Below are 26,040 nucleotides of genomic sequence, written 5' to 3'. Positions count from 1 at the left end.
CACCACAGAAACATTTCAGTCCAAACTCCTCGTTGCACAACCTCAGAGCCCAGACCAAGGCTGTGAGCAGAAGCTCTCTTCATCCACGGAGAAGCAAAAGGGAGCTGCTCTTCCCCCAGCCCCTTTTATACCCCACCACAGGTGGGCAGCATCACCACACCCGGCCCCCAATTAACAGCTAAGTGGAAGCTGCCTGTGAGCATTCTCTCATGACCATAATGCCCTTTTTTTTCCTTGTTTTTCTTCTTTTTTTTAGCAACGCTTGATAAGGCCGACAGGGCCGAGGTGTTTGCTGGAGCCTCAGCACCTCAAACGCAGCAGCTGCCTGTTTGCGCCACCACCAGGCTCTTTTTTTTTGTTTTAAACAGGGGAAAGACCAAGAGTTTTTAATAAATCCAACGCCTTTTCTAAAAGTCTGTAAAAAATAATAATAAAAACAATTAAAACTGCGCATCGCCCTTTGTTTTGGCGGGTTTTTTGAATCCTAACGGCAAGGCCGCGCGCGGGGGCTGCGCAGAGTCCTCCCGCCCGCAAGGGGGCGCTGTGGAACGCGGAGGGCGCCGGGTCAGGCCGCTCTGCCCGGCGGGGGAGGGACCGGAAGTGGCGGCGGAAATGGCGGCCGGTACCCGAGAGGCTTTGCGGCGGGGGTGGTTATTAGCGGCGGGCGGTGAGTGGTACCGGTTGCTTATGGCTCTGTAGTAGCGTGAGTTCTGGGACCCGTAGAGTTATTGTGGTGAGGAGCCCGGTCGGTTAGGCCTTGGTCAGTCCTAGTGGGGAACCCGGGCGGTTTGGGCCTCGGTGCCCGGTGGGGAGCCCGGCCGGTTGGGCCTCGGTGCCCGGTGGGGAGCCCGGCCGGTTGGGCCTCGGTGCCCGGTGGGGAGCCCGGCCGGGTGGGCCTCGGTGCGCGGTGGGGAGCCCGGCCGGTTGGGCCTCGGTGCCCGGTGGGGAGCCCGGCCGGTTGGGCCTCGGTGCCCGGTGGGGAGCCCGGCCGGTTGGGCCTCGGTGCCCGGTGGGGAGCCCGACAGGGTGGGTCTGGGTGCCCGGTGAAGGAGTCGAGTCTGTTGGGCCCCGGTGAGCCCCGGTGCCCGGTGAAGGAGTCGAGTCTGTTGGGCCCCGGTGAGCCCCGGTGCCCGGTGAAGGAGTCGAGTCTGTTGGGCCCCGGTGAGCCCCGGTGCCCGGTGAAGGAGTCGAGTCTGTTGGGCCCCGGTGAGCCCCGGTGCCCGGTGAAGGAGCCCAGTCGGTCAAGCCCCGGCGCCCGGTGAAGGAGCCCAGTCGGTCAAGCCCCGGCGCCCGGTGAAGGAGCCCAGTCGGTCAAGCCCCGGTGCCCGGTGAAGGAGCCCGGTGGGTTGGGCCCCAGTGCCAGGTAAAGGAGCCAGTGGTCTTGGGCTCTAGTGAGCCTTAGTGCCTGGTGAGGAGCTCAGTCGGTTGGGCTTGGGTGCCCAGTGAAGGAGCTCGGTTGGTTGGGCCGGGGTGCCCGGTGAAGTAGCCTGGTGAAGGAGCCCGGTCGGTTGAGCCAGGGTGCCCGGTGAAGGAGCCCAGTCTGTTGGGGCCTGGTGAGGAGCCTGGTCAGTTGGGCCTTGTCAATCCCCCTGTCCGGTCATTCAGGCCGTGGTGGCCGTTGAGGCAGCAGCCAGCAGAGCCCCAGGGTGGCTCCCCCTGCCCAGCCCCACCATGCCAGACCAGGGGTCATCAGGGGTCCGTTGGGCATTGCTGGTGCTGGCAACCGTGCTGGGCTGGCTGCTGGCCCTGCAGCTGCTGCTCGACCTACGGGTGTTGGGGCTGCTCTGCGGGGCGCTGGCGGCGCTGGGCGGCTGGCTGGGCCCCCGCACGCTCAGCCCTCCTGGCCGGCGGCTGCGGCTGGAGCGCTTCGTCAGCTCCCTGCAGCCCCCACCTCCCTGCCCGGCAGCTGAGGTGTGGCTGGAGAGGGAGATCGCTGGCACCATCCGCAAAGTGGTGCGGGACTTCGTCGCTTCCTGGTACTGTACTATCAGCAGCGAGCCAGCCTTCGAGGCCGAGGTGGAGAAGGCCATGATGGGCCTGGCTGCTGAGTTGAGGTGGCGGATGGGGCGAGTGGACCGCCAAGCCCTGGCCCGCCGCCTCCTCCTCCTCTGCGGACATCACTTGCAGAGCTACCTGCAGGCCCGTGAGGCCCTGAGGGGTAACCCAGAAGGCGGCCGGACACTGTGGCTGGAGTACAGCCGGCTGGTGGGGCCGCACCCTGCCCTCCGCAACCCTGCAGCTGAGGTGGGCTACGCCCGGGCTGCTGTGGAGATGCTGCTGCAGGCACTGGTGCCCCAGCCCCACCTGGAGACGCGAACGGGACGCTTCGTGGTGGTGGAGCTGGTCACCTGCAATGTGCTGCTGCCGGCCATCAGGAAGATGGCTGATCCTGACTGGATCAACCTGCTGCTCATCGGGGCTTTCTCCAAAAAGACCTGGGAAGAGGAGCCGCCCCCTGCACCCACGGTGCCTGATTTTTTGCCCTTCACGATGCAGACGGATGCCACCCCTGCTGGGCTGCCCCCCTCCCCAAGGGCCACGGAGGTGCCCAGGCGAGAGGCAGGGGCTGCTGGCGAGGAGGGAGAGGACCCAGCGACCAGGCTGTGCCGCACAGAGGAGCCCTTCCTCCGCCCACGAGCCCTGGGCTCCTTCTTCCCCTGCGAGGGTTTGGAGCTGGAGTCCCCCGCACCTGATGTGGGCCAGGACACGGACCTGCTGTCACCATCACCCGCAGGGGAGTTCCTCAATGAACCCCTCCAGGACACCTCCACTGTACTGGACAGACCAGCCACTTCAGAGGATGGCGTGGGGGACGTGGAGGAGGGTGTTGCCACCAGCTCGGATTCTGGCCTGCTTCCCATCTCTGCTTTTGCACTGAGTTCCTGCCCTGGCATGCAGGTCAACCGGGCAGCTGAGAAGGGAGAGGAAAGCCCGGCTGTCCTCAGAAAGTCCTCTTCACAGCGGCCCTCCAGCTTGGGGAGAGAGCTGGGGGGAGCAGAGGGCCCACCACAAAGCCCCTCAGACCCGGGGCAGACTCTCTCATCCTCCCCAACGGCTTCTGTCAGCGCTTTCAGCTTTGAACCCCTCAGCAGCCCTGACGGGCCGGTTGTCATCCAGAACCTGCGGATAACTGGGACCATCACTGCCCGAGAGCACAGCGGGACTGGCTTCCACCCCTATACTCTCTACACCGTCAAGGTAAGGGCTCCCCAAGTGGTGACCACTTTTCCAAGATCCCTGCCCTGCCAGGGGAGCCTGGGCTGGTGTTTGTAGGTGAGGGCTTGTGCTGTGTGTGGCCCAACAACAAATTTTGCCTGGCAGTGGGGGAATATCAGGCACAGTAGCTGTTCGGGTGCGGGATAGGGGTTCCCACTCTTGGCCAAGGGTTGTGGGGGGCTACTTGAGTCCTTTGTATCCTGTTTTCACCCTTCCCTTCATCATGAGGGATTCATGTGCTGTGTGGCCTCTATTCCTCAGGAAGGGTCAATCCCAGGAACTGCTCGATGGGACCTCCGTGGGGTCTGGGGACTGTGGGGCCAACAGGGAACACAGCACGTCAAGTTTTTTTGGGGGTTTGTAAGGGTTATTGACTGCTGCCTTCCCCCTCAGTACGAGACAGCCCTGGAGGGTGAGAGCGCGGGCGGCCTTCAGCAAATGGCTTACCACACCGTGAACCGCCGTTACCGGGAGTTCCTCAACCTCCAGACCAGACTGGAAGAGAAACCGGAGCTCCGCAAGTTCCTGAAAAGTCAGTGCCTGCATCAACTTCCTGAGAAAATCCTTCTCCCTCTCACCCCAGTCCATGCTCCTCTGCTCTGAGGGTAACCAGTCCTGCCTGTGCAGCTCTGGATGCGGGACTGTTTGTGATGCCCGTGTCCTTGTTCTGTGCAGAGCTGGCTAGAGGAGAAATTTAGTTCTTTAGGCAGCAAATTCCAGTGTTAAAAAACCATCCTTGTCACCATTCAGATAATTCTAATGCTGCTTATATGTAAAACTTCATTGAATTTAGCATGTTCCTACATAATCCTTTGGTTTTGACAGATCAGGAAGTGTGACTGGAAAACTGCTTTGAGAATTTGGGGGCTTTTTGAGTGATCTAGAGTCCTTGTGCTAACCTGGTGTTCTTGCTTCTTTAACATTAAAGGCACAGATGGTACGATATCAGCAGAACACGAGTTCTGTATGGGTTTAAAGTCTGATTCAGCTGCCCTGGTTTGAGGGGTGTATTACCAGTGTGTAGCGGTAGCCTTAAGCCTGAGGGCATGAAGATTTTAATACAACTGTTGGAGTTTACTCAAGCTTGCTAATGATTTTGTTTCCTTTCTAGATATCAAAGGCCCAAAGAAACTGTTCCCTGAACTCCCGTTTGGAAACATGGACAGCGATAAAGTGGAAGCCAGAAAAAGTCTGCTAGAATCTTTCTTGAAGGTGAGATAGTTGCTTGTGTGCCCCTATGAGCTAGAAAGCAGTGCTCGGGACAGCTCTGTACTGACGGGCAGTGGAGCACATCAGCTCTCTTCCACCTGCACTTTAGATGATCAAGATGGGAAGTTGACTCAAAAAAGACCTAAAGCTCCATCTTTCCCTGCAGCAATTGTGTGCAGTCCCTGAGATTGCAAACAGTGAGGAGGTGCAGGAGTTCCTCGCCCTGAACACTGACGCCAGGATCGCGTTCGTCAAGAAGCCTTTCGTTGTCTCCAGGATAGACAAGGTAGACAAGTGGGTAACTGGTTATAATCTGAACCACTTTTGACTGCACCTAGACATGGCTCTTGGCCTTCAGTGTCTACATGTAGTAGCCAAAAAACTCAAACGGTCTCTGTGTAGCTGGGCTCAGCTTGCCCAGGAAGCCATAAAGCTAGGAAGAGTCAGAGCCCATCTCAAAGAACTTGGGTTTTTAATAGAAAATAGAGCACAAGTCTGAAAAATTCTTAATTCTTGTTCAAAGAATAAGAAGATATTCAATACTTGACGGCACTGCTGGCTTTTGCAGATCGTCGTCAATGCCATTGTGGACACCCTGAAGACGGCGTTCCCCAGATCAGAGCCCCAGAGCCCCACGGAGGATCTTAGCGAGTCTGAAGTGGATGGGAGATCTCAGACAGACGGGAAGAAGGCGAACAAGTAAGGGCTTCTTCAGCTTCCCGTCTGCTTTATGCAGAACAAGGGCTTAAACTGACTCCATCGTGGGGAAGTACTGACTTGGTTCTTTACGTGTTGTGGATAGTACGTTGCTGTCATTCTCTAGCTGAATTACTTTCACACGCTGAGCAAGGGTATTCGAGTTCCTGTTTGGGTAAAGATTTGCCAGGAACACTGAGGTTTTGACAGAAGGTGGGTTTCTTCCTGGGGGAGCTATGAGGTGGTGGCATTTGCCAGCAAAGACATTGATGCTCCTGGAGAATTGCTTTTTAACCTTAAATGTGTGGGGAGTCACTGCAAAATACAGCTATAACTTGTAATGTGTAAGGTCACTGCACGTATCTTGCTCACCAAGTGTTTATTTGGTGTTGCTGGCAGTGATGAGCCCCATTGTGCTCATCAGTGATTTTCCTTACAGAAGAAGAGAAGCTTTCTGCATGAGTATGGCTTTTTTCTGGAAAAGTGATGTTTTGCTAGAAAAAGCTGCTTTGGACAAAAAGGCAAACCAAAAAAGTACAAGTTTTGAAGCGTCTTGGCTGAAAAGGACATTCCTTAATGATAACCAGGCTCTTTTACAATTTGTCCTACGATCCCAAACGCCCTTTCATATCCTCCTTTCTGCGTGTGCGTGTTTAGAATTGGATTTCACAATCCAGCTGAGTGTTTTTCATCTCAGAGGCTTTTCTGAACACTTTCCTGTCTATGTTGCAGTGCTCACGCCTCGCTGAACGGACATGCCTACATCTGCATGCAACCTTATATGTAAAATACATGCTGAAGAAGGTGTATGTATGTGATGGATGTTGCAAAGCTTTGGCTAGGCCCATGTGTAGCTGAGGAAAAGCACTTTAATGCTTTTGTTGTGTGGTTTTACTGCCACCTCTCAGTTATCCTGGGGGCAGATGCTTTTTTCAACCATTTCAGGTCTTGTCAGACTTCTTAGCTTGAACATGACACTGGACAGAGATAGCTGGTCCAGGTTCTTGGCTGAGGCTGGGAAACTCATCGTTCACAGCCTGCGGAGAAGACCCTGACCATGCCATATGTCTCCTCTTCAGGTCCAGGCTGAGGTTCTCATCCATTAAAATTGCTCCAGTGCTGAGTGTGAGTGAAGCGCAGGAGAGGATCGTGTACTCCATCAGGGAGGGCAGCGCTGTAAGTTCAGATCCCTCTTGCAATCCTTTCATGATCCTAATCATTGCCCTGTTTGCGTGCTGGCTTGGAGTAATCCATATGCATGAGGGTTGTGGCTGCTGCAGCCTTGTCTTTGCAGAAAGGCAACAAGCAGCCCTAGTTCTGCTGTTGGCTACAGCAAGGTGCAAACCAGGTGGTGGGAAGCTGTCTGGGCAGTGGAGACCTCGTATATCTGTTCAGCTGTGACTGTGTGCAGCTTGCTGCTGTGGTACTAATACACCGGTGCTTTTGTAGGTCCCAGGCACCCTGTCGCTGGCTGCTATGGAGTCCTTCATCCAGAAGCAGGAGAAGCTGCTGGAGGCAGTCCCCAGCAAAGCTCCTGAAGGCGAGGGAGGCAGTGAAGCTAAGGAAAGCTGCGTGCAGGAGGAGGTGGACGGCCTGGGCACATCAGAGCAGGGAACACATCCGGACACGGACTCTGGTGAGCTCAGCCTCTCTGTTAGTGCTTCAGCGTATCTCCCTTGGTGCTGCAACAGCTCCAACATCTGCAGACTCAGACTGCAAGGTCTTCAGTATGAGGGCCTGGTCTCCTGCCTGTTGAACCTTGATTCAAGGGAAGGGAAACTGAGTTTTTCCAGTCCTGTGGGGTGATGGCTTAGGTCTTTATTGCCAGTGGAAGCAAATTGGGTCTTGGTCCAGTTGTGTCACTGTAGATCTTCACCTTGGTGTACTCAGTACAGCTACTACAGAAGTAAGTTTCCTAAGGACACACTGCTTAAACTGCCAGTGTTGTAAAATCAAGCTCTTAGGAACTGATAAATGACCAAATTACGGTTTCTTGGTATTAGCCTTGGTATGTCCATGTGCTATGAAAGGGCCTTTTGAGATTTGGGTAAGTTTGGATAAATTTGGTGGGAATAGCCAATATGTGATCCCAGTCCAAGGAATGATGTTCCCTTTTGGCTTATAGATCCCTCCTCTGAAGCACAGGGGTGCTATGGCCTCTCAGGCCGGTTAGAAGATTATCCTGAACATGAGCAAAAACATGTTGTCTAATCTTTTTCTTGGAATAGCTGAGCTGTATTAGCTGGAACTTTCCAAAAATTTCACTCCAGTGGTTCGAGCCTGGCCAGCTCTGACTGAAAGCACATGCTTGTGACAGGATGGGTCTGGTATTCTGAAGTCTAGCCTGTGCTACCAGCTTTGCCTGTAATCTTTGAACACACGCCCGTGGTTGTTCTGGGGCTGCTGGGGAGCAGGACTGGAACTGGAGGCCGGTGCTTTGCACAGAGCATAAGAGATACAGGCAGGCCAAATTAGCTGAATTCTTAAGGAAATTTAATGTAAATGATGTCAAATGCCTGCAGGTCTGTGATGCTTCAGAGCTGAGACAGGGCAGGCTGGTCTGGCAGGGTAAGGGGAATGGATGTCTGGGGAGCGGCTGGCTAAAAAGGCAAGTGGTGTCCATATCTACTCACTGGTGACTTCTTGGAAGAGGCTGGCCAGCAGCTCTCTGAGGAAGGGGACTTGGATGCTACAGGAGTGAACAGAGCTTGCTAACAGTGCTCCTTCTATGAGGTTATGGTGAAGCTAAACAGCCTGCTCCAGTTTTAATACAGGGCAGTCAAGTCTTAAAGGGCAAAGCAAGTGAGGAGTAACTTATGCGTGGCCCAGAGCAAGAGGCACTAAATGCACTCGTGCTCTCTTTTCCAAGTGAAATGGCCCGGAGTTAATTAGTCCAGCTCATGCAGCAGGGAGAGGAAGAGGAGGGAAGGAGAGGTTCTGGGGTCCAGAATCCCTCTCCTCTTTATCTCTAGCAGTAAATTGTACGTGAACAGTCTTGTTGTCTCTCTGTAGGCAGAGAGTGGTTGAAAGATCAGACACTGAGGAAGGTCAGAGTAGGGGAAGCTGCTGTGCCAACAGAGCTGACGCAGTAGCCCCACGTTGGGGTGCTGGCCTAGGAGTGGTTGTCTGAGGCAGGTTTGTGGTACCTTAATAAGCTTGTTCTGCCTAACACCTACGATGCTTTGGGGCCAAGCAGCTTAAAAGTAATTCTCTATCAAATGGAATGTGTTTATGCTGTAGGCTTTGGCGTCCTTCTGAGGATCAGAGAAAGGTTTTGCTGTCCCAGGTCTGTGTCACCAGGGGTATGTGGGCATGTCTGTGGGTTTTTTGTTTTAACTGATGCATCTGGTTTATCCAGATGTGGTTCATCCATCTTCCTGCTGAGACTTGGAGCTGCCACACGATGGCAGCCTGCAGACACCGACTGGAGTCTTGTGCCTGGAAAACTGCACCTTGGAAGAGGGGAAGTGTTGGTGAAGACTAGGAAAATAGTCCTCAGCAATGTACCTTTCTCCTGGCTACAGTCACTGCCTTCTTTCTCACCTGTTTTGGGCACGCTGCTATCCCTGTGCGTGGGCTGGGGTTTGATAATCTCTCTGCTTAACTGAGAAGGAACTGGGCACTTGGAGCAGCCATGTTCTGGTCTGGTGTGCCCCTTGGTAGGGACATGGGGGCTGTTTGGATGAAAGCGGAGATGAAAGAGAGTGATCATGGCAGGAGCCTGGGAGAGCAGGGTCCCCAGGCTGGCTGTGCTGCAGCAGGTTATCTGTGTGTGGCACAAGGTATTAGGCTGGGGAGAAGAGCATCAAACAGGCTGCTGGGGAGGAGAGTGACTTTGAGATGATGCTTTCCACCAGGTTTGCTTAGACACTGAGTTGGCTTCTTCATCTGACCCTCCTCTTCCTTCTGGCAGACTCCGAGACAGCTTTGGCTGACCTGGCCCTGGACGTGATTCGTCTGCTGCTGATGGATCACTGGAGCTGGCTGTGCACAGAGAACATCCAGAAGGTCTTCCACCTGCTCTTTGGGACCCTCATTCAAAGGTAGGGCCTCAGTGACCAACCTCACAGCTCTGTGAGGTGGCGTTGCCTTTGGAGTTAGAGTGTAACATGGAGCTCTTGCCTGAATGCAGATAAATGCTTTCTGTCACATCAGACAACAAGGTTCTGTAAAGAAGATATCACATGTATGTAGAGTAAACATCTCGGAGATTTGCATGAAGAGCTCTTTTCCCTGTGAGCAGCAACATAACTCTAGTGGGTGGCCTCCTGTCCTTTAACAACAGGAGAAAGGAAGGATCCAGCCCTGGGAATAGGAGTCGTCTTGCCTCATGAAAGGGCAAGAGTGCCCCGTTCCTTGGCTCTCCAGGGAGAGACTGGCCTTTGCTGGCCTCCTGGTCTCTTGCTGCCCAGGAGCTCAGCGTGTTCTTTCTACAAAAGGAGAATAAACAGACACAGGGAACAGCAGCTTGTCAAGTAACAGCTCGGAGGGCGGCTTCCCAGGGCCTTTGCTCTCACTGATGTGCCCCCCTCTGATCTGTGGTGGGCCAGTAGTGCCTGTGCCTTGGGCAGTGACCCACAGATGTGTTGGGGAAGGACTTCCTTTCCAGCTGGTATGTACTTGCCAAGCTTTTCTGGGGCCAGTGCCTCTGTGTGGTGAGGCACTAGGCCAAGACACACAAACAGAGAGCATTTCTGTTTTCTTGTGTAGGTCGGTGGCTATCACTAGCTGAGGATATGGTCCTTTAGAGTAAAAGGAAAGCCTTCCCGGAAGGACTGTGGCTAGGGAGATTCTTGGAGCAGTGCTTTTGCCACTCCTGCACCCTTTCTTCTCTGACAGGCATTCAAAACCAGTGCAGAATGTGTAGGGCAGCGCATTATAACTCAGCTGGTAATTTAAGCTGTCCTCAGCAGAGGTTGCCGAAGTGCTTTGAGGTCAGGGGCTGCTGGCCATCACTCCCGAGTCTGTTTCCTTGGGTGGGAGGAGGTGGGTGTTGCTCCCATTTCTCCAAAATGGGCTCTGGTCTCTTGAGGAATGAGCTGGAACCCAATCCTTGTGTGTAAGCACAGAGGTATGAGAGCTTGAATAGGCACGTCATCACCTCCTAATAAGCTGTGTCCCGGTCACCCGGGGAGCCTGCAGCGCTGACACGTGGCATTGGTATTTTCCACTAGAGAAGCTGTCATACACACAGCACATGCCTGGCTCTGGAAGGTGGAGGAGCTCCACGAGTTGTGCTAGCAGAGCAGTGTGAGGGGGAATGTGTTTGTAGCTGCTCTGCTTCAATGGGTCTGGGTGAACCCACGTGTGCTGCAGGCAAACCTTTGGCTGGAGGTGATGGTGGGAAGGCCCGTGGCTCCTTGGTGTCGTGATCAGGACAGGGTGAAAATACAACCTTTGGAGCTAACCCTGTGTCCTGGGTACTGTGCTGTCTGTGCTGCAATCCACATCCTGACGCTGGCTCTGCTGTTGTTCTGGGACAGTCAGGAGTGTGCAGGTCTGGTGTGAAGGGGACAGGAGAAGTTGCGTGGTGTGAACTGACCTGTTGCCAGGAGGATGGTGTTGCTCATGGATAGCTGCAGGGAACACTTCCTCCCCAACCCAGAACGCCGTGCGTTTTGGTCTCCTGAAAGGGAGGAGTGTTAGGGTGGAGGTTCTCCTGTCCTGAGTCAAGGGTGGCAGGTTTTTAGTGATCCTGGAAGCCCATGTGGAGGGCTGGGGCTCAGCAATACTGCAATGGGCACAAGAACTGCCCTGAGAGCAGTCAGTGTCTGCCTGTCGTCAAAGCTGTGATCTGGTATGAGAGCAGAGTTCAGACAATGCCCGAGATGGACATTCAAGACGAGGCATGTAGATACCTCTACAGTGGAGGAGAACTGGGAATTGGGGGGGCTCTGTGCTGGCTTGTCATTGCCCCCCATCCCTGAGCTGTGCAGAAGGGTGGATGAGACTTGTTGTACTCATGGCTGGCCCAGGTGGCTGCTGCTATCCTGAGCAGATCAAGAAGTCTCTAGGTCGGATCTGCTGCCGGCTGCCTATCCAGGGACACAGCATGGATTTGGTGGCATTTCTCTTCCATTTAAGTATTTGCAACTTGATCACTGCTCAGCCAGACCTGGCACGGCACTGGCACTGGCATGCTGGCTGGCACTGTGTCTGGGTACCCTTTACAGGTGGAGAAAATACCAGAAGCTGTTTTGGGAGCACGTGCTATTCAAGGCATTAGTGCTCCCACCTCTGAGAACAGGCAGACAAACACAGGGCAGCAGGTGGGCACGCATCGTGTCTCTAATTGTTGCTGGTCACGAAGTATGAGTAGGCATCATCCCTTCAAGAGATGAAGGGATCCATTCCTGTCAGTGGCTGGGTTAGGTGGTGGGTGGTGGAAAAGAGGTGTCCTAGCAGTGGTTTGGGTGTTAGGAAGGGAGTTGCTGGATATTCGTCTGCCAGTTTGTATTTGGTGAGGAACGTGCTGCTCCTGCAGCCTTCTCACAGCTGCCTTCGTGGGCATCGCTACTGCTCTGCACCAAGTGTGCTTCATCCCAGAGCAGAAGAATCAACAGAAAAACATCAAGAACAAGGCCCAGCTTCTCCCTAGAGCCAATCTCCTCTCCTTTGGGGACTTTCTTGGGCTCGTGGTGCCTACAGCATCCCCTGTGGTGACATCAAGTGAACGCTGTGACCGCGCTGTTGCTGGTTATGGGACCTCCTTACCCATTCTCTGCACGGAGCATCCCACCTCACTCCTCTTTCCTCTCTTCTCCGTAGCTGAAATAGCAGCAGCCAGACGCTATCCGTCTCCCCCGACTGTCAGTTTAATGGCAGCCAGGGAGAGGAAGGCTGTATGACCCAAAAAGGTATTGTTAAGTAAAAGGGAGGCCGCGCGTGCGAGCCCGCATCCGTGCGGCGCTCATCCCGTTATGTAACGGGCAGTGATCCTTTTTTGGAGCCGAAAGGAGAGGCGGAGGGGCCGGGAGGCTCGCTGGGAGCAGGGGCGACCCCGGGGCAGAGGAGAGCTCCAGCGACCTCTCCTCGTGCTGGGTTCATGCCTGTAAACAAACCCGCTGCCCCGCTCTGGCTCCGCACCCCTCCTCTGTCTGGCTCTTGCTTCCCTCCCACAGGCTGGAAACGCAGATCTTGCGTTGTGAGGAGGCTGTTTGCAAACGGGACTAGAGGATGGGGCTGTTCTGGGCTCTGGGGGTGTTCAGTGGAAGAGCTAAAGAGCATTTGGAGAATCCATGTGCTTTTTAGAGCCGTTTGAGTCAAAGTGGAGTTAAAAATACACAGCAAACATGCGAACCACCCTGTGTCCTGCCCTCGGTCTGTCCCCGATGGCATGATGATGGTCACTAGGTTGGGGGTCTGCTGGTGCTGCGGTGAGCTGGGGACAGCCGTAGAGCCGGGGTGACAGCTGCCGGGTACCAGCTTGCCATGCCCTTCAGCTGCTGCTGGGGTTCTCCCAGGCGCACATCTGCCTCCCTGTCTGGAGAGGAGTCCCCGCAGAGTGCCAGGATCCCAGGGATGGACCTGGGAGGATTTGAGGTGCAGATCCAGGTCTGTGTGCTTTCCTTATGCCGTGCATCACAACAGAAAGCCGTGGCAATGCAAACCCCTGAGCGGAGGGAAGGTGTCTCGGCACACCCCGGCTGTCTGCACCCTGTAACCTGAGCGGGGCTGGGGCACGGAGGCCGTGCCGGGGCTTGGAAGTGCCTGTGTGTATATAAGGGAGCGTGTGGACCTACGCAGGCAGCTTTGATGGTGTCGTGTTCCACCAAGCAGGAGTTAAAATACATGCAAAGCATCCCTGCCTTACCCGGGAGCTCAGCACTGCTCGCTTGCTGTTCGCTTTGGATCACTCTGGTGCTTCTCCAGGCTTTGTCCCCTGTTCTGTCATTCCTTGGCAAGGCGGGTGGCTTTGGGGAAGCGATGTTCTGTTCTGGGTGAGATGCAGATGGAGAGCCAGGGATGCTTTGAGACTGATTACAGATGATCATCAGGCTTTTATGAGAGCAGTTTCTTGCAAGTTCTTCTAGCTCTGGTTCCCTTTGCGAGTCTGGCTAGCTTTGGCTTCTTTTCCTTGTAGGGTTTCTTCCCCTGAGCTGGTTCTCCCAAGGTTTCAGGCACTGCTGAAGTATCATGGGAAAGGAGAGTCGTCTGAGCTCAGATCCATCCCCAAGCCGAGTCTTGGGCCATGGTCTTGCACGGAGCCTGGCTCTGGGGTGCTCAGACTGATATCTGTGGCCTGTGGTTGACAAAGGTCCTGGGTTGTCAATTTAATGGGGCAGCAAAGGGTCCTTGCAGCCAAGGCTGGGTCCCTTCAGCAGTCCAGACATCTGTGTGGGTCCAAAGGGTGCTGCAGCTTGCTCTCTTCCCCTCCTTCAGCAGGGATGTGGCACAGTGCCTGACCATTGCACAAGATGGGTTCGGGTGGGCTGTTGCTGGGGGTTACCCCCATGTGCAAACCCCTTCCTTTCGTGGTGTCCTCTCGGCTTCAGGGCTCAGTGCCAGAGCCTGCACAAGTGTCATGGGCACTTGTGCAACTGCTGGTGTGAGTCAAGGAGCTCATAGCTTCAGGGGGTGACTTGCTGGGTGGATTTTTCTCTTCTTTCTTCCTTGATCTCTGTGCCAACAGAACAGGCAAAACCAAAGACCCTTGGCAGCCTCCTTGATCCTCTTGACTTGAAAGTGTCACCGGTGTGTAGTGCTGCATGACCCTCTTAAATGTCCCTGAGTAAACCTGCCCGCTCGGGCGGCCCAGCACCTGCAGCCCTGGGTGTGCTGGGAACACGCTGCCCGTGGGCAAGCAATTCTGCCCAGCCCTGGCCACCTGGAACCCTGCAGGGGCCATGTCCGATGGCTGAGACAGTGAGCCAGACCTCATCTAGGTGCCAGGTTGTACCTGGGGTCAGTGCAAAGCTGGGCTGTACGTGTCACCCAGCATAGTGGGTGTCCTGGGGGAGGATGTGGCTGTGCATGGGCAGGTGTTCGCTGTGGAGGCTCCTTGTTCCCTCCCTGTATTCTCTCTGAAAAAGACATTAAAGCTGAGGGTTGACTCTTGCTCTTCAGGCGCCAGGAGAAGCCGGGAAGCTTTATGCTAAAGCTGTTCCCAGCACGGCTGCTCCCACTTTCCTTTGGCTTCGTAGCTGGCAGGTAGCTTACCACGCCGGGCTCAGGCAGCACCTCTGAGTTCTGCTGGCAGAAACGAGCTGCCAAAACTGCAATGTCAGTGCAGCTGGAGCAACTAAATCCAGTCGCTGTTCTGGCTTGTTACCTGGGGGAGTTGATTTGGGCATGTTAATTATGGATCTTTGCAACCGCCCATTGAGGGTCCGTGCTGGCTGGCCCAGGTACGTGGCAGCAAAGGCCCCGTCACTCCCGCGGCAGTTCAAGTGCCTCAAAGCCAGCAGCAGAGTGTGTATGTAGGGGAACCAGCCTCATGGCGTCTTCCTCCTTGTCTCTGGGTTTGGCTATTTGTGTTGTAGCCACCAGGAGCGGTAGAAATCGTGGGCCTGTGGTATGTCAGCGAAAGCGATCTTCGGGACTGTGTGTGTCTGCGTGTGCGTATGTAAAGTAAATAAAAATCAGCTTGGAAACGGGCCTCGATTCAGTTGTCTCCAAGCACCTGGAAATTTTGGATCCAGCTTTGAATCTCTGTCCCAAACAAATCTTTTCTTCGTCTTCTAGAAGCAGCATTCTTCCAAAACCAGCCGCTGGAATGAAGCAAGCGCTCTGTGCTTTGATAACAATTGCAACATTATTTTAACTGCATCTCCTTTTTTTTTTCTTTTGATTCCGTTTCAGCAATTAGAGATGTGCCAACTTTTTTTCTAGATTTAAAAAAAAAACCCACAGCAACTTCCTATTTCACATAGAACAAAGAAGAAAAGGATTGAGAGGAAATAATGTCTCCTTGTTGGTTTTCGTTTTCCCTGGCTTGTGAAGGGTTAATGGTGTTTTTATGTATTTTGATTCTGAAGTGGGCTAATGAAGCAATCTGCTCTGAGCAGGACCTGGCTGAGACAGCCTGGCCTCTCCCTGGGGCACCACTGTGAGCTTAATTGGCTCAATAAATACTTGATGAAGATGTTATCAAAAGCCGGGATGCTTTGTTAAAAATCAAGGGAGTTTGGGGACCTTTTTTTTTATTAATCACGTAGCTTTCTTCCCCTTTCCTGAGCCCCATGGTGTCACAGGGAGATCTAACTAGAGAAAAGCAAAACCAGAGCAGCTGTGTTAATTCACTGGGGGAAGAAGACGTTGGAGTTGGAGCCCTGTGTGTTTACACGGTCTCTTTTTGCAGCAGGTGTGTTTTGGAGGGAGCAGCATGTACAGCGGCACAGAGCGGTGCCCCAAATCCCAACACCGAGGTGTGGTTTCGTGCCTACAGGCAGCAAGGGATGAGCTGCTTTTTCTCCTCTCTGCCCCACAGTGAAGTGTCTTGAATATCCACTTCTCACAGGGCTTCTGCCAGCTCCACGTCTCGCTGCGTGGGTCAAGCAGGTAGAAAAATCCCGCTGCCCTACACTGGCGTGGGTAAGTCTAATCACGGCACGTCAGGTGCAAACGCTACTGGCGTGAACTCCTCACAGCTTGATTTGTTTCTCACTTTCTTTGGTGCAACTGCCCTCAGTGGAGCTGTGCTTGGAGGTGCGAGGCTGGCAAGACACTCTGTTCGAGGGGAAGGCACTCGGCCACGGGGCCGCTGCCTGGCTGGTCAAACACTTCATTCCCGTGTGCTCGGGCAGGGGTACAGGACGTATTGTTCATCGCGTGTGCAACTGTAAACGTTTTATAGGGCAGCAGGAGAGGAACATTTCCAGTAAGGCGAGAAGGATAGTTTACTTTTTGCCTGGGTGTCTTTGGCCAGAAGTTTAAAACGACTCAGGATGCTTTGTGTTCTTTGATTTATGGAGAGCTGCTTTTCTTTTCTTTCCTGTTTCCTTCCTCTGCGAAGGGTTTACCGGGTTTGCTCTGGAGGTGTTGGAGCCCAGCGTGCCAGCAGCCAGCTGCACGTGTTTCTGCTGGGGAAGGTGGACGTGGGCTCAAGTAGCAGGTGCTAAAAGCCCAGCCTGGGGGCGAGAGCTCTCCGTTTGTGTTTTTCCATTCTTCTAACTGTGCCCACTGCAGCTGTTTCTTCAGTTTTACAAGCGTTGCTCAGAAAAGTTTTACAGTCCAAGCATTGAAATGTTGCTCTTTCTGAGCCCTTGCATTAAGGATATTCTTGTGGTTGGAGGCACAATTTGGGGAGGAATTTGGGGGATAAGTACTGCGAAAGGAGGGATGGTCTGGTGATTTAAGTACCAGCCTTTCTTGATTTCCTAAGTCAGATGCTTGAATGCATTGTGAGTTTCCAGATATTGCTTTTTTTTTTCTTAAATCCTTTTCACTACCTTGGTCTCAGGGGCGTCTTTCGAGCTTCTGGTTAGCCATGCTGTGTTAACTGACCTCAGGGAAACGGAGGCCTTGTTCTGGGGTGGAAAGGAGTAGATGTTGAGCTGGACTTGCTACTGTTATGTACAGCTCACATATTTATAGAACTATTTGTATTTATCAAGCTAAAGCAGACTAGTAGAGGCTTTCTCATCTTTGTCTTCTTCCTAACGTGGCCTCCAGTTTGTGTTTGACTAAACTGTTAAAATCCCCAGTTTTGGGGGAATCACAATTGCTGTTGCTTTAGATTTTAATTAAAATCAGTGTATTTAACTCAGCCATTCTTCAGCTCAAGTGAACCTAGCAGTTCTTACCCTAACCTTGATGGATGAGAAAAGCAGTTTACCAGCTTCTAGCAGCTGTTTGTGAGTTAGGATGGTACCGTATCTTTTTGCCCGTTCCTGATCCATCTTTATTTTCCAGACTAAGCAAATCCAGCCTGTCCAACCCATCCTTGCTGAGCTGGGCTCTATCTGCGGGTGAACCCTATGCATAGTCCACTTAACTGAGTGCATCCAGCTCACGGGAGCCAGGTAAAACCAAGTCCATACGCTGTGTTTTGCCTGTTCCTGACTCTTGGTCTGTCTTTACCATAGGCTGCTCCATCTTAGCAGCCCTTGTTGCTTCTAGGTGCCAGAGGAGGGCCAAGGTACGTACCCCCCAGGCCTCGTTTCTCATTCCCAGGGCATTTCTGCTCTTCCTATCCTAATGGGCCCCTTCAGCTGACCTTGGAGTTCCAACTTAAGCCATGGCATTAAACCAGCTCTTTTTTAGCAGCCATTTCATTCCTCCATCAGCAGCTATTTCAAACAGAGGACCCTTACAGCATGGGCAAGTTATGCACCTCCAGACGAACGGCCAGGACTTGGTAGCGTTTGCAGTCTGTCTCTTAGCATTGGCCATTATCAAAGCATTTGAACGTCTGAGCCCAGGAGGTCAGTCACTATCTATTTGTGGTCTCAGCTGAAGTGTAAGGAGGTGGTTCAGTGATGGGTTTGTTTTTCGTTCGTTCTTATTAAGGCTATTTCTTCATGAAATAGCAGAATGGAAATAGTAACTCAGCAGCCTTCCAAAAAGAAAATAGAAAGAAAGGTCTATTTGTGTTTCTAACTGGATTTATTTCTACCTGGGAGAAGGCATGTGTGGGCTTTCAATGTGGCAAATGGATCTCAAATGCTTAGTCCTTTAATAGTATGAAAATCATCTGTGATCTGTGGGCAAAGGTCAGCTTTGGACCAGCACATATTTGGAGTTCCTGTGTGGGAAGTGTGAGCTGTTAATCCCCGATCCTCATGCAGCAAGTCTGCCTGATGGAAAGGTCAATTTTGCCATAGAAATCTGGATTTTACTCAGGTGAGATTTTTCAATAAAGCTTGGTGTGACCCTCCCTGAGCTGCAACTACAGTTGTGAGAGCTGAGGAGTTACTGTGCTCCTCACCATTTAATAACTGTTGCTCGTGTGTGTTGTGCAAATGCAGTGAGCATCCCCCAAAGGGGGTGTTGGCGGTGACTTTAGCAGGTACAGGTTGACAGGAGGGAGGAAAAGGCAGGTTACTCTGTTTTGATGTTTCCTTTCAGAGTATCTGAGAGCATCAGCTGCTCTTCCCAGGCAGATGCTTGAGCCAGATGGACCAGTCTTGGCAGTTCCTCTCTTCCCAGGGCTTTTGGGATGGCTCCCCACACTGACAGATGAAGCACACGCAGAGCACGTTGACTTGAATCTTCCTTCCATTTGCACCCAGCTTTGGTTTCACTTCTTTCTTATTCCCTTTCCTGTCTAGTTTCTTCTTTTTTTGTGTGCTCTGTGGTTTTAGGTGCCTCTTCTCAGGTGGCTTTATGGAAATAAAAGAGGTAGAAATGGTAGGTTGTTTCTGTGGAGCCTTCCAGCATTCGTCAGTTCTCGGTCCGCTCTTGAGCTGTCTGGAAACGTGTGCTGTCTTCTCCAAGTTCAGCTTTCATTCTGCCCACTATTTGCTTGATTTTTTGCTATTTTAGGAACATTCCTAAGAGAAAGAAAGCTTGTTCTTTACTTTTTGCGACCTTTAAAGGATGGCAAGTGACTATTACTGAGATGAATTTCAAGTCAATGTTCAATCCCATCTCTCTAGATGCAGGGTTGTACTGTTTGCAGCTCTGTCCCCAAGGCTCTGAACTTCTGTTGCTAGTCAAATGTTTTCTCAATTAACAAAGCAGGTTGTATAAGAAAACATGTTAATGAAAAGCCATGTTAATGAAAGCTCTTGCCCCGAGAGGAGCCCAAGTTTAACGCTTTAATTTGGTTGGGGATGGCTGGAGGGTTTAAATGATCAGGGTGTTAAACTCTGCTGATGGCTGGAGATAAACCCCTTTTAAGCCATTGGATTTCACACAAGGCCTTTTCCCAGGCAAGACTGTGCTGTGACATTTTGTCCTCTAAGACAGGTCAAGCTACACTTTGGATCCCTGGCACTATCTTGTAGCAACATCAGTACTCAGGGTCCCTGGTAAGGCTGATCATAAAGGCCATGTTTCCAGTGCTGTTACTGGGATCACCAGAAGCATTGCCTGTGCTCCAGTAAGACCTTGCCCTGAGACATAACAGGCCTTACTGCTGCACCAGGGCTGGTTTTCAGGTTTTTATGGTCTTTGCTTTTGCAGCTGGTCTTTCCTAGGTGTGCATCCTTAAAGACCTGCAGCTAGGCACCTCATTTTGTGCTGAAGAAGGGAGCATCGTGTTGCAGCCCAGACCCTGATGATGGCTACCTGCTGTTCCTTTGCCCCTGGTTACCTTTAGGTGTTGCTATTCCCGACTCTGCGCTCGCCTCGTCCCCGTTGTGTGGGGAAAGGCACCCTTGGCCCGACTGCCTCGCCTGAGAAGAATGCAGACAGTCTGGCAGAGCGCAGGTTAAATAAAGTTTGCCTTGGCAGGGCCCATGCTCTTGGATGTACTGTGAGCTGCCGGGGTGTAGTGGTGACGGAATTGCAAGCATGAACACCAGCTGCCAAGAGGAATGGGTCTCCTGGCCCTGCTCGCGGTCTCCTCTCCTCTGGGACTCTTGAAGTACTGGCAAAATCGCAAGCCTTCTCCCTACCCCAACCCCGTGCCGACGCTCCCCTCTTTCCTCCGGAGCCTCCCGCTGACGAGGACGGCGTCAGCAGGCCATCGCTGTCGGTGCTGCACCACCGAGTCCCGATCTTGCTGAATTGGTGGGGACCCTCCTGTTGGCCTTGGTTGCGTCAGGGGTTCATCCGCTGGCCTCTCCTTATCCTGGAGGGGAAGATTTTAGGCAGTGGCAAGTTTTGACTGACGGTTGTGGCTTTTGCTATTACACAGGGAAGTGATTTCATGTCTGGGAAAGAGGGTCCGCGTGATTGATTTAGAAACTTTCCCTGGCCAGCACGTGGGTGGTGTGGACACATCTCCCCTGTGCAGGCTGCCAACGCCTCCGAGCCCTTATGGGGAGCGGCATTCCCGTGGCCTCGGGATTTGCAGGTTGTTACCATATAAAGGGCGCAGTCTTGGCCCAGCAGGAGGGCTGACCAGCAGTTTTGTTGGCAGGTACCTGACTTTCCTTTTAATAGATGTGCAGCGCAGTGTCTTGGAGGGGAGCGGCGATGATTTCATTCCTTGCCACCGGCAGATGGAGCAGGGCTGGACAGCAGGGAAGCAGAGGGGTGAGAGGAACGCTAAGCAGCAGGATATTCGTGCTTTGCTGTCCTGGGAGTGTGTGTGTTGGTCTCCAGGCAAGACACCCTTGACTCTTTTGGTAGCAGAGGGACTGATGAGAGGAGCACTGGTTGCCAGAACATGCTCATGTCCTTCCAGTCAGTCATGAGGGTTGTTCTAGAGTAAAAACACCAGTAAAAACCCAGATAGGGAACATACACCTATTTCTGGTGCATGAGGAAACTCAGCTAATTAATACTTGTGAAAATGTTTAAGGTGTAGATTTGGAAACTATGTATTAACTTACCCAGCAAGCTGATCTTCTCCTTCAGGGCCTCTGATAGCAGAAAGCTCCTGAGTTGATACCAAGCCTGACTTTTCCTGACCTTTCTCTCTCTCTGTCCCTGTGCCTACAGGTGGCTGGAAGTCCAGGTGGTTAACCTGACCTGCACCCAGCGTTGGGTCCAGTACCTCCAGTTGCTGCAGGAATCCATCTGGCCTGGAGGAGTTTTGCCAGCAGTGCCTAAACCAGCCAGGACAGAGGAACAGAAGAAAGCAGCAGCAGAGCAGGCCCTGCAGAGCCTGATGGGGATCTTGCCTGGTAAGTGTGCCCCAGAGATGTGTCAGCTGCCCTCAAGCAAGGAGCAGCAGAGGAAGCTGGGGAACCCTCCAGGGCATTGGCATCTCTGGAAATGTGGTTAAACGCAGAGATGGAGCCTGCTCGTGCCAAGGCACTGGGAAACGTTCATGACCTTTGAGGTTTGAATGGTTTCCTGCAAGCAAAAACCACAGTTTCCCAGTTCTGGATAGTTTGCATAAGCATTCATGAAGCAGCACAGCTCAGAGGGAAAGGATGCGTGTCTTGGTGATTCCAGATGCAGACTGGCCACATACTCTGTGCTTAGTGGTGGTGGTGCAGTTGCCACTGAGCCACCTCAGAGGAGACAGGGCTCAGGAAAGCCAGTGCCACGCTGTGCTCCCACCTGCTGCCAGAGGGTACCATTGCTGAGCAGTCATAAGGCAAAGCCTTTGGCTTCTCGCTCTAAAGAGTGGCTTTTCCACTGGACTGAAATCGTGAGCCCAGCTGCACTGGATTTCCCTCTCTTGAAGTGTGACACAGGGACCTTTGACATTAAAGCAGCTGCTGCCTAATCCATGTGAGTGCAGTCTGAACTTTTAACTCCCTGCTGCAGAGTAAGGGGCCCTTACTATCCTTTGGGGATGACAAAGCCCTACCAGTACATGCCCTTCCAGGCTGGAACGCTTTCCTGGCATTCAGTCCTGTCCCTGGCTGTTTTCTTTCGTGGTAATGTTGGGCATGAGATGCCTGGGGCTCAGAGCACCATGACAAACTTTGATTTAGTACCCACCAGCAGAACACTGACCCTGTTTTACTACCGTGGAAATGTGCAGTTCTTAAAGCTTTGTCTCTGACGTTGACAGATGTGATCCAAGAAATCCTTGGAACCAGTAAATGTCGGATGAGCTGGAACCTGGTACTGGAGTCCCTGGGCCAACCTGTGATAAACAGGTATGTGGATTCTAGTCTCTTTACCCTGACAGCCTTTGTGATGGGGCCTGTAAGCTACGCTTGAGGCTTCGCCGTGAGATTCACGCTGCCACCTTCTTGGCACAGAACATATCTGGCTAATTTTCCTAGACTTGTACTATCACAGGGCATCTGGCTTGCTTATTATGAAGGTGCATGTCTAGGACCTCAGTCTGGCTGGAGATTATTGAGCCAGTCTTGTTAATTATGTTGTTGGGCCTGCTTAGTTTGTGGATGTCAGGGGACTGGCAGAGGCAGTAAGACCAAAGCTTGGTGTAGTTTGTTGTTTTTAGAAGAGCTTAGGGAGCTGCATATGTGTGTGGGTAGTGTTTTTCTGTATACCCATCGCTTTGGAAATCAATGCTTTTGTGATTAACTGCAGAGAAATTTATGTGCACCCTCACTCCAGGGGATGCATTTGTGTTTTCTGCGCTGCTCAGCAGCTTCAAACACCCACTGGTTTAGGGGGCTGGAAAAAACCTGAGCCTTCCCTTAAAACATTTCTTCCAGGGTACGAGATCTTTTGTCTTTCCCCTGATGGCAGTCGGAATACTTCTTCCTTGCGTGAGCTTTGGCTTCTGCGTGTCTGGAGCTGATCCTCCAGCTCCACATTGCCCTGACCAGCCTAAGCTTTGTCTTCTCTCCATTTCAGGCACCTGGTTTTCTGCCTCTTGGACATTCTGCTGGAGTTCTTGGTTGTGAAGGGCTCCAGCCATGAGCTCGAGACCGCAGCTGTCGTGCCGTCTGCCTCTAGAGGCCTGGACAAAGCAGGCGTTTCAGCACATTAACCAGGGCTGGTGTAGCCAGCAGTGGAGGAGAGAAGCGGCCACAGGCATGGGATGATTTGATTTTCAGTGTTTACTGAGCATGTCTGGGAGCTTCTTGTAAAGAATTTTTCCAGCCAGTGCTAAATGAGGTTTCTTCCAGGCTTCTCTGTTTTGGCTGGGTGATTGATTAAACCCAGCGTCAGGGGCTGAAGATGATTTTCTGCCGTGCAGCGTCTGTTCCATTGCTGACCTGATGGAGAGCCTGGAATGAAGATGCCTGACCTCTGCTGAGCTGGACAGTCTGAGAAATACAGGCTGCCCGCAAGCCTTGTTGTCTTGCCCCACGTTTCTGAACATCTCTTAACATCTAAAGGCAGACAGCATGTAAGATTTGCTTTTGTGGCCACAGGATCCACTTGGCACTGGCATGCAGAGACTTGATGTGATGGTATCTTGTTCATAGATGTTACTCCAGGACTGGTGAAGGGAGGACCAAATGCTGTCCCTGATCTCTAAGCAGCCTGCCCTGTGCATGTGCCAGCCACACCATCCGTTTTACCAGAAAGAAGACGGGGAGAGAATGGAGCATGGAGATGTGGTGACAGCCCTGGAGTCAGTGTCAGGCACCCCTCCCCACTGCCCAAATAACTGGGACGTCAAAAGCAGTGCAGAGATCAAAGCTGCTGTCCTGCCTTAGGGACAAAGATAAGCTGCTTCCTGCTGCCACTGCTCTGACATGGTCTTGTTTTGGCATCTTTTCCTCCCTAAATAGTAGGATGCAAGTAGGGTAGACTGTGGTCCTGGAAAAGAGAACTGTCCCCAGGCTAAAGAGGAATGGTAGCTTAGCTGGACTTTAGGATTACCTTCGATTTTGCCTGCTGAGTCATGTTTCAGTCCCAGAGGCTGTCACCTGGAAGGCACAGGAGAAAAGGAGCTGACCCACGTGTGACACACAGCAAGAAAATCAGCTCCCACACAGAAGTGCTTGTTGCAGTAAGCTCTGGAAGGAGTGAGCACCTCTGAGCCCAAGAGGAATACTGGATGCATGTCATGGACAGCCAGCGGGTTAGACCCCAGCAATGGGCTTGAGAGCACCACCTTAGCTCTGTTGTTGGTTGCAGTGTCACTGTGTTTTGGTTTACTGCTATCAGAACAGCTGTGTGCAGAGGGCTGTAGAAAGCTCATCAGGTCACGCTGTCCAGTGCCACCCAGCACAGAGTGGCGTGTCGATGTGGCAGCTGCTTTTCCAGGTCATCCAAGACTTCAGTGGTTTCACAAGCTTTCGTTGCCCAGCTGTCAGGTTTGTGACAGGGCAGATGGACATGGAGGATATGCACGAACAGACTGGGTTGATGACCTGTTTTGGTGTATTTCCTGGGAGAAGCATGAACTGACCAGCGCTGGACTTGGCTGATCAAAGGGATACTGCTCCTGGCATTGTCTACAGATTAAAGTGCTTAGAAGAGGAGACCTCGCAAGAGAGAAGCGTGCAGGATCACAGCTAGCGTCAGTGTCACAGTACCAGATGGTGCATTTCATGTAGTCTGCTGTTTCTTGGAGCTGGATACTCTGTGGCATGTTTGGAGAGAAGGTCATGTAACTCCACCATGCACACTACTAAAAGCAGAGACTCTGCTCTTTCCAGAGCCAGCTGCTTAATAATGGACACAGGGCGGTGTGTGCTTCTTCGTGCTTCTGTTTGTGTGCGTGTATTGTGTGACAATACAGGGAAGGATTAGCTTGCTGCCAGCAAGTATATTTTTAGGGAGCTCTAAGGACACCCCAAGACTGGGCAGAATCCTGTGTAATGAAGCAAATCAGTTTTGCATCGCTTATCAGGGCCGTTTCTCAGCAGTGACACTTCTGAGATGGTAGACTTGCCCTCTGCTTGGAAAAGGAGGGAGCATGTGTGTTAAGTAGCTTAGAGTAGATTAGGCAAAGGGTTGGAGAATGCTCCATGTGAGATAATCCCAAATAGCCAAGCAGCAGATAAGGAAGCAGGACTTCCATATATCCTTAAGCACAATATCTGCGTGGAGCAGCTTCACCCTCTACTTCACTGCCAGGCTCCTGTTTCCCTTCTTTTTCCTATGACTTCCATTTATTACACCACCTGTCTTGAGTGGGAGAAGGCAGCAGGAGAAGGAGCCATCAGCCAGGGATGATGGAGCATAGCCCTGTTGTGCTTGGTGGCTTCCCAGATGCTCTTGGTGTGCTTGCTTGCTATTGCTTCCTCATTAATTTTATGGGTCTGGAGCTCCAAGATTGTAGTCTGTCATTGATTAGGGATATAATTAAAAAATTGCTGAAAAGGATCATTGAGAGATGGACTGCAAACTATGCACTGCCAGCTCCACATGAGGGCAAATGTGATGTTGGAAGGAAGAGCTTATGCTTCTCCTTTGCTGGGAAGCCCTGGCATCCCTGCCTTTAACCCTGACCTCCGACATGATGTGAATGGCTCAATAATAATTTCTCCTGATGGAAATAATTTGCCATTTCCACTGGTGGATTCCAAGGAGCATAGCTGGCGAGCTGGTGCTTTGCTGGGATGCGATGAGGGTTTGTGGTTGTACCAGACCACTGCTTGGTGTGTGCATCCTCTGCGCCTCTCACACAGGGGCCTCCAAGCCTGTGCTTTGCAGACTTGCAAAAGAAATGCTGCTTTGGTAAAACAAACAAGGCCAGCAAAGAAACTTTAACTCGCTCTGTGTGTGTCATAGTCCCAGCAAGCTCCCTTTTTCTGCAGGAATTTGTGTAGAAGGCTTCAGCCACCTCTTGCTAAAGGGATGGTGGTGAGAGCAGCCAGATTTTGTCTTGAGAAAGTTGCAGGCTTCTGTCATCACGTTGATATAGAGTAGTACATGCTTCAGGTGGGTGCTCAGCTCTCTAGGTCCTACTGGACATACGCAGTCTGCTTCCAGCCTGTTGCTTACTGGCTGTGTAGCATTGAGGAAAGCATTTCTGCCTGCCTCAGTTTCCCCCAGCGCTGACTAGTTAGACCGCAGGCTCTCTGGAAGCAGGAGCTGCTTGTGTGTGTGTACAACAGAGTGCAGGGGTAAGGAGCTTCAAGGCACCACCATAAGCTAAATAGTAGATGTAGTGTTGAGGCAGAGCTTGGTGTTTTTTGTGGTTTTGGCAAAAAGAGTGCCACCCTGTCGTATTTCCTGTATCCAAACCCTTGTATCAGCTATTTGTGGGTGCAGCTGTTCACGTCGGTGTATAAACGCTGTCCTGAAAACCTATTTCATTGTTTAATGAGGAGCAAAACGGTGCTCCCAAGGACTTGTGACTTATGTTCTGATTCTCTGTACAATAATACTCATTTCAAACATGTTTCTGTGTTTGGGTTTAAAATTCACCTTTGCCAAGAAACTGCCTGTAAGACAGCCCTTGGGGAGAGAGGAGCAAGTAGGGGAGAGGCAAGAAAGCCCAGGTGGGAGTGGGAAGATGGGGGGCAGGTGTCTTCCCAAGTGGCTTGTGGCAGTGGGTCTGGGACAGTGGTTTGCCCTCCTGACACGCAGTGG

The 26,040-nt window shown here is 52.3% G+C and overlaps 1 protein-coding gene across 11 annotated transcripts in view; it reads left to right on the top strand.

Annotated features, from left to right (window-relative positions):
* Window positions 1-640: 640 nt before the first annotated feature.
* The window catches only part of SNX19 (sorting nexin 19), a 119,145-nt gene continuing 93,745 nt past the window's right edge, over window positions 641-26,040 (top strand). For 7 of the 11 annotated variants that reach the window (XR_011049746.1, XR_011049743.1, XR_011049745.1 and 4 more), the window contains exons 1-10: window positions 641-3,198; window positions 3,610-3,748; window positions 4,328-4,428; window positions 4,592-4,711; window positions 4,994-5,124; window positions 6,201-6,297; window positions 6,571-6,757; window positions 9,035-9,164; window positions 20,614-20,798; window positions 21,641-21,728. Coding sequence is in view for 1 of the 11 variants with exons in the window: in XM_068418306.1 (XP_068274407.1) it covers window positions 1,672-3,198; window positions 3,610-3,748; window positions 4,328-4,428; window positions 4,592-4,711; window positions 4,994-5,124; window positions 6,201-6,297; window positions 6,571-6,757; window positions 9,035-9,164; window positions 20,614-20,798; window positions 21,641-21,728; window positions 22,399-22,534 (2,841 nt within the window). In the remaining 10 variants the exon portion in view is untranslated. Of the gene's footprint in view, window positions 3,199-3,609; window positions 3,749-4,327; window positions 4,429-4,591; window positions 4,712-4,993; window positions 5,125-6,200; window positions 6,298-6,570; window positions 6,758-9,034; window positions 9,165-20,613; window positions 20,799-21,640; window positions 21,729-22,398; window positions 25,822-26,040 lie in introns of those variants that run through there. The other 4 variants (XR_011049742.1, XR_011049741.1, XR_011049740.1 and 1 more) reach the window with 4 other exon arrangements.

Source organism: Nyctibius grandis, chromosome 25 (assembly GCF_013368605.1).
Source record: "Nyctibius grandis isolate bNycGra1 chromosome 25, bNycGra1.pri, whole genome shotgun sequence".
NCBI classification, from domain to species: domain Eukaryota; kingdom Metazoa; phylum Chordata; class Aves; order Nyctibiiformes; family Nyctibiidae; genus Nyctibius; species Nyctibius grandis.
The sequence above is the reverse complement of the archived record's forward strand: the minus strand, read 5'-3'. Positions and strand labels throughout refer to the sequence as shown.